The 10660-nt window shown below is 37.6% G+C and overlaps 2 protein-coding genes across 2 annotated transcripts in view; one reads left to right on the top strand and one right to left on the bottom strand.

The window, feature by feature from the left end:
• LOC308703999 (uncharacterized protein) overlaps positions 1-3284 on the top strand; it is a gene marked incomplete at its 5' end in the record, with an annotated part of 30734 nt that extends 27450 nt beyond the window's left edge. The window contains 10 exons of the mRNA XM_081388048.1: positions 290-376; positions 607-684; positions 853-924; positions 1027-1113; positions 1220-1309; positions 1422-1508; positions 1926-2042; positions 2127-2207; positions 2845-2958; positions 3147-3284. Coding sequence (XP_081244174.1) covers positions 290-376; positions 607-684; positions 853-924; positions 1027-1113; positions 1220-1309; positions 1422-1508; positions 1926-2042; positions 2127-2207; positions 2845-2958; positions 3147-3268 — 935 coding nt within the window. The 3' untranslated portion in view covers positions 3269-3284. The remainder of the gene's footprint in view (positions 1-289; positions 377-606; positions 685-852; positions 925-1026; positions 1114-1219; positions 1310-1421; positions 1509-1925; positions 2043-2126; positions 2208-2844; positions 2959-3146) is intronic.
• cfap418 (cilia and flagella associated protein 418) lies at positions 3133-8605 on the bottom strand. Its single transcript, XM_081388271.1, has 6 exons — positions 8289-8605; positions 7890-7989; positions 7715-7770; positions 7516-7581; positions 7209-7304; positions 3133-4074 (listed from the first exon to the last, which is right to left on the bottom strand). The coding sequence occupies exons 1-6, from the start codon at positions 8429-8431 to the stop codon at positions 3915-3917; spliced, it is 621 nt and encodes a 206-aa protein (XP_081244397.1). The 5' UTR covers positions 8432-8605; the 3' UTR covers positions 3133-3914.
• Positions 8606-10660: the final 2055 nt, after the last annotated feature.

The following is a 10660-nucleotide window of genomic DNA, read 5'->3' on the forward strand; positions in this document are numbered from 1 at the left end:
AGATCTTTCATAACACTCATGTCAGGATGTGATGGGTCCTACCTGTTCACTTATATAAAGAGACGAAACAGGAAATACTTTAGCCGACATGGGTAGGTTCTATATCAATAGAAATAATAAAGTTCCGTCAAAAACTGTGGTAATTTTGCTTAAAAGTTTAGCATTTCAAAATAGTTCACTAGTTTTTCTGTTTTAGCATTGTGGACATATCACATATTCTGCATTAAAGGATAAGCAGTGACTTGTGAAGAACCACATTTGATATGTACGAATTCTTCACTCTGTCTAGCAGGAAATATGAATGATGCAGACAGTACATGCTGTGGAGAAAGAAATGCACACAACGTGGAAATCAACATGGACACCTTCAAGTCAGGTATGAATAAATAAATCAATCGGATACATGGGATATTTTGCTCTTACCAAAGATTACCTATATTTTATCTACCTATATTTGATTTTTTCTTTGTTTTGAAGGCAATAAACCCCCATTGACACCACTGTTTTTTGGTATCCCTGACACCCACAAAGTACACTGATCTAATGTGACCGTATTTATACAACTTTTAGTAAGAAATTATATGTATATTTTTGCTCTATACACAGCAGTAGATGTGAATGATTCAAGCAGTACATCTTCTGGAGAGTTCTATCAAAACACAGAGGACAACATTCCCAAGTCACGTATGCACAAATAAATCATATTTCGGGTTCATTTGATATTTTGATGCTTCATTTGACTAATCCAGAGAGAACATGTCTAGATGTATGCATCATAATATTAATAAAATAGTATGATTATTTTTACTGTGAATATTCCTAAAATACTAACAATCAAATGTTTTTATGAAGGTGCGGAAACACCATCACTTCATGAAAAATCACCATTGACACACCTGTCTTATGGTGACCATAACTCACCAGGTAACGGTTGAAACCTCCCGATTTCAAATATTTCCTCTCTGAGAAGTTGCATTTTTGGTAGGGAAATACATTTCAAATTTATGAACCCTGTTTTGTCTCTAGCAGTAGATGTGAATGATTCAAGCAGTACATCATCTGGAGAGTTCTATCAAAACACAGAGACCAACATAGACAACAATTTCAAGTCACGTATGCACAAATAAATCATACATTAGGTTCATTTGAGTAATTTAATCCAGAGGGAACATGTGTAGGTGTATTTACTAATATTTGATCTTTTTCCTCCCTCATGAAGGTGAGGAAGCGGCATCGATGCATGAAAATTCACAGTTTGCACCCCTGTCTTATGGTGACACTGTGTTATTAGCAGACACTGACAGTCAAGGTAAAGCTCTGATTATCACTCTGTTTTTAAATATTTCTCTCGCCTTTAAGGGTAAACCGTATCTTGTAGTAGGGAAATGCATAGCAGATTCATGAATTCTCTTTGTCTTCAGCAGTAGATGTGAATGATTCAGACAGTACATCTTCATTCGAGTGCTATCAAAACACAGAGATGGAAATGGACAAGAATCTCCACTGTGGTAGGCTCATATCAAGCAATTTAAAGGGATAGTTCACCCAAAAATGAAAATTCATAATTATCTCACCCTCAAGTTGTTCCAAGCCTGTATGAATTTCTTTCTTCTGCTTAACACAAAGAAAGATATTTTGAAGAATGCTTGTAACCGGACAGTTTATGGACCCCATTGACTTCCAAATTAGGAAAAAAATACTATGGAAGTCAGTTGGGTTACATCAACTGTTTGGTTACAAACATTCTTCAAAATATCTTCTTTGAAATTCATACAGGTTTGAAACAACTTGAGGGTGAGTAAATGATGACAGAATTTTCATTTTGAAATGAACTATTCCTTTAAATTGAAGTTTGATGAGTATTGTCAATGAGCATTCTGGGGATTCATTCCGTCAGCTAAACCTCAGGCATCTGTCTTCTGCAGAAGACGAGGAAAGCCCATCACTTCTTGAGAAGTCACTACAGACACCCCACAGCACTCAGATGACAGGAAACACTGCTGGTTACGGCGGCTGTCATGTTCCTCGTTCCCACAGTCGAGGTATCTTTTTGTTTTAACAATGCAACAATATTGACAACTGCGTATTTTGATAAGGAAGCGTGTGAACTCTTCTCTGCTTTGCAGATGAGAATGATTCAGACAGTACTTCATCAGAAGAGTGCTATCAGAACACAGAGATTGATGAAAATGGCTGTCTCCGATATGGTATGAATGAACCATCACAATAAATAAACATCTAAGACCACAAGTGAAAAATCCTTGGGGTTCTTATTTAATATAAATTTCTTCATTATAATTGTATTATCAGCAAAATACTTTGAGAGAAATTTGACCTAGAATTTTTCATATTTTATTGTCATTTTGTCATGTTTCTTTGCTTTAAATACAATTATAAATATCCTAAAAACCTTATTTCCCAACTATTTTCAACATTGATAATAAGAAATGTTTCTTGAGCAGCAAATCAGCATATTAGAATGACTTCTGAAGGATCATGTGACACTGAAGACTGGAGTAATTTGCTGTCACAGGAAAAAATTATATTTTTAGATATATTCAACTAGAAAACAGTTCATTTAAATTGTAATAACATTTATTTTATTTTATTACTGTCTTCTGTATTTTTCATCAAACATAAGAGACTTTCAAAAACATGTAAAAACTGACCCCCAACTTTGGTTCAATTTCAATATAGTATTTCAAAAAACCTTTTTAATCTAAAATTTGGTTTCAGATCTGTAAACCCACTGTATATTTGACTAATCTGCATAATGCTAGTCGCACCTTTTAAACAGCTTGATAGTTAAAAATAGTTACAATTGTTCTCTCTTGTTTTTGGAAGGTGAGGAAAGCCCATCACTTCCTGAGATGTCTTTTCAGAATCCCCACATTGCACAGACGACAGAAAGTACTGACGGTCACGACGAACAGCATGTAACTGGAAACCTCAGTCAAGGTACCTCTACCTCTTGTACTCAACCACGTGACGATATTTCTTTGCACAGAGAGCTTCCTTTCTGAAATCACACAGCTTTTGAACCTGGATCTTTTGTACAGCGGCCTTGAACCTTAAAGCAAGCAGGATCAATTTGAAGGTAAAAAAAAACAAAACACTGGCACTGACTTTTTTAAAATTTATTTTAGAAACAGATAATAGTAGTACAACATCAGAGGCATCGTACGTGAATGTACCATCTATAAAAGAGAGGGAGGACGAATCTGCTGCATCTTCCGATAGTGACTACGCTAACATTGAAACCTGGTGAAATCAGCATAACTGCTAGAGATTGTCTCTGTAGGTAAGGTATAAAAAATGTCGAAAAGCACTCATCATTATTTTTATTTTTTATTCTCTTTATTCTGTGGACAATGTTTTACATTTGATATTTTGCACAGATGATTCACAACACATCCCTGAAAACCGTGGAATGTAACGCAAATGGGCCCTTGCAATACCTGAGTGTCTCTTAATATACCGGAAAAACAGAAAAATAAATCAACATCATTCATCTATATTATAATAAACATTCTAAACAATGATTAAGCATCCTATTATTTGTTAATTGTGAAAATGTCTAAAAATTAGCATGTGTATTTACAATATTTGAACACATTACGTCCTTTAATTATAACAAAAAAAAGTCTATAATATAAACCATCCACTGAGCTTCATCATTCTAAGGGAGAATGTAGTATAGACAAAGACTCACAATTACTTCACACACGAAACAAAAAACTACACTCAAAGAAGAAAACGGAAAATAATTCTTTGCTATCAAGCCCAGCAAATTGCACAAAATATATATATTTTTTGAAAATGACCAGCATTCTCTTTTGTGAGGAGGGGAGCACACAACACTTGCTGGGAGACACAGATGAGATTTCAGAGGGAGAACTGTTGCAGACTCAAGTTCATGCTTTGTGTTTTCCGCAAACCCACTTCAGCTGCTGTTGCTCCCTCAGGTCTGAGAGGGACAGGGCAGAGTGCCAGCTACACTGGCAGGCATACGCACGCACACCCTTTCTCCTCCTCAGTTTGGCTTTTAGTTTGTTATAGTCTGGCATGTTGTTCCTAAAGAAAGGGAAAAGAGCAGAAGCTTTGTGAGGATTTGAATATATTACTGTACTTGTAGTTCACAAATCTCCAATTTCAACCAAGAGCGCTCAGTTACACAATTCGGCTTATCTTTGGAAATTTATCACCGACTGCAATCAGACTTTTTAGAACTAATATATTGAATGTGGGTCTGCTTCATCGCTTCAAATTGGGGCTGGCTGTTTTGAACGAGCAAAAAAGCTTTAAAAGTCGAGTGGTTGCCCCAGACTTTTTGTCCAGGTCTCATTTCACCCCAGTAACATAATGAAAAATAAAAGCAATATATTAAATACAAATATAATTGAAACAACAAAAAAAGTTTTTTTTTTTTTTTTTGCGACACTAGTGGCACCTAGCAGAATTACAAAAATTAAGCATATATTCGTTTCCGGCAGTAAAAATGTTGCACTGTTAGAATGCACAACAGCGAGAATTAATAAAGCCAAACCAAAAACACTTAAGGCATGGGCAGAATTTATTGGGAAGTTCTCCTATATAATATCTCGATAGGGCAGCTGTACTGTTTGCTCTATAAAGCAAGGAAGGAGCAGTTGGAATCCTAGATCTGTGCTGTTGAAAACCCTGGTTTTGTACATAGTTAATTTGTGTCATACATGTTGACCATGTTCTGTTTTGACGTGTTCGTGGCCTGTATAATCTTTGAAAGTTTAAATGCAGCGAATTTTATGCACTTCTGTAACCAAAGCTGAATGTCTTTTCCTGTGCGAGGCCAGTCATGCTCCCACAATGGCTCCGCCTGGGGTTCCCCACAGATAAACAAGTTCATGCACAAGTGATGCAGTCTCTTTCTCCATATAGTTCATTAAAGATGTTCAATGACTACGAAATCCTCCATGTCTGTAATAATGACTACAAGTAGCCATGCCACAAACTCACGCAATTGGCTGAGCTGGATAGAGATTGACAGATGTGAGCGGACTGATTTCAATGTTTTAATGGTTCCTGGGCGGTGCAATGTTTACACTTTTGGGGGAGATAAACCCATTACTGGCATACTAATAGTAGTCAATGAACAATAAACTAGGTTAAAGGGAAACTCCACCTCTGGAAAGATGAGTGTGTATTTAAATTGGGTCATTTATGTAGTAGAAATGTGAAATTATTTTTGAATTTGGAGCCTTCTAGACTGAGAAAAGCCAGAAAATGTATTTTTGGCTCATGTGGATGAAAGACAACAACTCCCAGAATGCACTTGCTTCGCTGCTCTACTAGGCCACGCCCAAGCCACGCCTACTGGTTAGAGAGCAGTTGTAAACAACAAAGCTAAGCTAGTACTAACGTTAGTCTCCGTGAGTCTGCCCGGGTTTTTGAGATCGCACAAAATGTCCGGGATTCGGCTTTTGCGTTCTACAGTCGCGCACAGGACGAGACTAGTGCCGCGGGAGAACGAGGCGAGGCCAGTGGCGTGATTACTGATGACCGACACCTGTGAGACGCACTGGTCTCGTATCTCTCACGGAGGAGTGGGTATTTTCTTAGCAAGGGTAAAACGCACATCAACCGATCACGCCACTGGCCTCCCGCCGTTCTCCCACGGCCCTAGCCTCGTCCTGCTCGCCACAGTAAACGTGATGAATGGCGACTGTAGAACGCAAAAGCCGGTGGCGTGATTACTGATGAGCGCCTGTGAAATACACATGCACCGGTCTCGTGGGCTATCTCTCACGGAGGAGCGGGTATTTTCTTAGCAAGGGTAAAACACACTTCAACCGATCACTTGTTTAGCGTTCATGTAAACACTACATTCAAATTCACCAATCGGAATGAATTCAGTTAGATTGAAACAAAAGGTGTGCATGTAAACAATGAATGGTGAAATCAAACGCACTGGCACTGATCTGTGATAGGTCTGTTAGCGCATTAGGTCCAACCCCCTATGGGCGGGTTTGAAAGGGTGGGAACTAGTGCTTGTAGTCTTAACAGAAATCCCCCCCTCTTACACTTCCTCCTACAATGACGCAAAATGACGATTTTTGCGTCATTGTAGGAGGAAGTGTAAAGAGGTAAATACAGATTTCTCTCGACTCAGGGGAAAATGAGAAAATGTTGCACGACCATTCATTAGTATGACTGGGTTTCTAACGTTGCAAAGCTTAATGCAAATGGGTGGAGTGTTCCTTTAAGAGAATGTATTAAAATCTCCTTATCAACTTTAAGGACCATTTTATTCAGATTTTTCAGCACATTTCCACCTCATATTCTGCGTAATTGAAATGCAGTTTTGAAGAGAAATATGACCTTGGGTAGGATTCTTCTATATATCTGGATATTAAATACAAGAACCATTCGTATGAAGACAATAATAAACACAAGGTTCCAAGTACATTTTCCAAGCTATTCAAATAAAGTATTTTGAAGAGATTATACTTCAGAAGTATAAAGGGTTCTTTTCAACCTATTCTATCTTTTATTTTAAACTACAGCATGTAATGTAAGCAATGGAAACTGTAAAACAGAGCAACGATCCTGAAAAAGTGGTCTCTTGATGAGCTCTTATTTTACCTGTTTAAAAAGGGAAGCCTGAAGTTAAAGTTTTTAAAGATTCATTGACAAATTCCAACCACATGCTCTCCTAATTAAAGATACAAGCTTGAACATCTCGAAAAAGTAGATCATTAAAACACAAAGGCCCTTAGAGCTCGACTGTGTCTGAGCAAGCAGCAAAGTGCATCGTGGCCTAAATATGGAAGATAACTACATAAAAGACATGGTGCGAATGATTCACTGTCTGTTTGATGCTAAAGTTGAGTGAGACGCTGCAAGACACTGCGCTGAAGATAATAAGGAAATGACGTGTCCGGCGGAAAACAGGGTTTGCACAAAAAAGGTGGTGTGTTGCGTTGTTGAACGCTTGTGTTGAAAAGTATTTCTTTATCAGTCCGTCCAAACATTTCATTAAGCTTATCTGCAAGTGGATGACATGATGACTTCAACAAAGGCATCATTAACTGACAAGCTGATGCTGTGCAAAAACAAGGGGTAAGTGAGCCTCTAAAAATGCCTAATCTGCTACAGTGGGAGACATGGATCAATGCTGCCCCCTCCTGATGAAATGATGTTCCCTCCTGACATTTTTGCAGATACCTTACCTGAAAAATAAATAGTTGCAGGACGAGTCCCACTCGTGATCGTCAAACATGAGTACGCTGAAGTCACAAGAGGTACATCTTAATCGGTTGCAGGCCCTTCAAAAACAAGAGTTCTTGTTACAGACTACAGTCAGAATACATTTGCACATCTAACTCTATCATGACTGAATTACTTGGTCAGAAGTGCTTTCTCAATGGGGAAAATGCCTATATGCATTGTGATACTGGTTGTTGTTATTAATGTGTGCATTAAAATATGCATGTGGCCCTCAAGACCAGGCAAGACAGATTCTGATGTAATTTCCACCTTTGAGAAACGCTGGTTCCAATACCATGTAGAATAGAGCTTCCACCAAGAAACACAGGGCAACATCTGTTTGAGGGGAAAGTGAGAAGAGTTAATCATTGACAACACATCTTGCATCTTGAAACGAATTATGTTTCGCATTTAAAATGCTCAATTTCACCTGTAAAACTTCTAAATGCATGTGAAACCAAAAACTTACTTGGACATAGTCTGAGAGAAGGAATCACTTGTGGATGTCTTTCCTGAAATGGGTTCCTGTTCAGATCATAAGAGATTGTTTTCAGATGATGAATGTGCACTGGCAACAACAACTAGCAATATTAATGCTATTCAGTGTTATTTGAAAAATGAAAAGTATTGCTTTGTTCACTTACATCATGTGTGCTGATGGGTTGATAATCATCATCCAGAATTTCCTGCAGCATAGCGTCAACATCGTCATTCTCGTGTTCAGCTCTTTTACCGCCTTGTTTTCTGGGAAACGTGGAAATAAAAATCAAACTATTACAAATCTGACTTGGAAGAATCTGGTTTTGTATAGATGTTAGAGACGATGATAAGAATGCATTGATCAGACGTTGTTTTGTTAGCCTCCTAGCAAACATTTTTTTTTTTTTTTTTACATTTTAGTCCGATTGCTAATATAAAATATCGCACATCTACAACGTATTAAAAGTGTTTGGCTATATTGTATACATAAAGGTTTTAGTTTGACTTTATTTGGCTTAATTTTGGCTACGTTAGCTCGGGTGCTAATCCCGCTAGCTTACCACCTTGACTGTTTCTTGTCCTTGGGATTCACACACTTTTGGTCCGTTTGTTTTGAAACATAACTTGTTAACTGTTTGGACGCCGAGGTGCTACAACAAAACTTTGATTCGACTTCATCAAGTAAATCGTCCAAATCATCCGCCATTATTATTCGGTGGAGAACGCCACGTTTGTTACCATAGAAACGTGTGGATCATTTATGTTATCCGCTCAGAAAGGCTGATTTCACAGAATCAACTTTAATGTCCTGTAAACATCCCATTCACGTGTTATCCAATGAGGACATGACGCTTCCGACTTGCTGTAAAAGTTGTAAAACGGAAAACGTTTCGTTGTCGGCAGGATTCGAACCTGCGCGGGGAGACCCCAATGGATTTCTAGTCCATCGCCTTAACCACTCGGCCACGACAACTCATAGCTTTGATTGTATATGCGGTCGGTCACTGTTTTACAAATCAGAGGAAAAAAAAAAAAAAAAAATATTCCAACATCTTTCCAGCGATCAGACAGCCTAACTATTCCTAACCATTTGTTACACAGTCCTAACACAATCTAAATAAATCCTAACAATTCCTAAAGCATTCCTAACAATTCCTAACATAAGTCCTAACGCATTCCTAACATAAGTCCTAACAATCCTAAATTACGTCCTAAAACAGTTCCGAACAACACTCAACGGGGCAAAACAGCCATTGGCACACACACAGATTTACATTTGCATCATTAAACAAATATAATAAATAATATAATATAATTGTCTTTGGCCGAACTCATACCTTAGACCGCATATACACTCTAAGCCTTAGAGTGTATATGCGGTCGGTCACTGTTTTAAAAATCAGAGGAAAAACCCACATAAATTTGGAAGTACTAAAATATTACAACATCTTTTCTTGTACCTATTGACACAAAAATGTGGCATGTTGCGTTGTTGAAGGCTGTTCAAAAGTGTTTCTTTAATATTTCCTTTGTGCCTTTTTTTATTCAATCAAACATAGCCTACTGTGTTTGAGAGTAGAACTAATTATTTTGGAATTAAAAAAATTAAAGATTGCAAAAAGTCTCAAAAATAAAGAAGTTCATAAAACGATTTGCAGTGCATGTAAATCTTTGAAAACCTTTATTTTTCTTTGTGCATTTCGAACACTTTTCAGTATGTTTGATTGAATAAAAAAGACACAAAAGAAAACTCCATACTTTAACATCTGGTCTTATCATTTAATAAAACATATATGTAAGAGGGCGACATGACTTCAACATAGCATTAACTCACATGCTGATGCTGTGCAAAAAGCTAAAGGAAGCATAGAAGGCATTCTAACAATGCCTCATCTGCTACAGAGTGGGATACATAGATCAATGCTGCCCCCTCCTGGTGAAATGATGTCCCCTCCTGATATTTTTGCATAATAGTTAACTTAACTGAAGGTTAGTTCACCCCAAAAAGAAAATTCTATCATTACTCACCTTCAAGTAGTTCGTCTTTGGAACACGTTCGCTTTATATCATGAACAGATTGAATTTAGGCTTTTATTCACATATAAACATTCATTAATTGTGGTAAATGGAAGCTCAAGCATGTTTGACGTGCAAGAACCAATGTTTGTTCTCAAGTGTCAAGCAGGTTTGGTTGAGCTTCTGTTTATGTTCTCTGAGCAATTTTTTTTTATGTGAATATAAGCCGAAATTCAATCTGTTAATCATAAAGTGATCGAGTCTCTTCAGAAAATTTGGAATAAATCACTCAAATTCATATGGATTAGTTTTACAATCTCTTTATGAACTTTTTGAACCATCAAAGTGTCAGTTGTGTAGCTGTCAATGGATGGACATAAATATCTCATATTTAATCAAAAAGATCTTCATTTGTGTTCCCAAGATGAACGAAAGACTTATGAAAGACTTTGGACCTTGGAACGACATGAGGGTGAGTAATTAATGATATAATTTTCATTCTTGAGTGAACTATCCCCTTAGCATGCCTCAGAGACAACACTATTTCTTTTTACATTCTATGTCTCACGACTGTCGGCCCGTCCGGCTTTATACCACAGTCACGTTAATGAAACTTAAATACTTTAGCTCATCCATGAACATGATTTCTGCCCGAGTCCGTCGGCTGAGGAAGTGGAGACGACAACTCCCTTGCATGCTCATTCACGGAGTTATCAACATATGCCTTTGTTTTGACAACGTGCCCTGTAGCGGCGAAAATTACATATTGTGCATTAAACATGCTTTCAATATGGACGTGACGCTTGGTTTTAACTTTTTTTTCATTATTTAGCATAAGGTGTAAGTTGTAAAACAGAAAAGATTTCGTTGTCGGCAGGATTCGAACCTGCGCGGGGAGACCCCAATGGATTTCTAGTCC

The sequence above is a fragment of the Scardinius erythrophthalmus genome (genome assembly GCF_964197995.2).
Source record: "Scardinius erythrophthalmus genome assembly, chromosome: 16".
In the NCBI taxonomy this organism is placed as follows: domain Eukaryota; kingdom Metazoa; phylum Chordata; class Actinopteri; order Cypriniformes; family Leuciscidae; genus Scardinius; species Scardinius erythrophthalmus.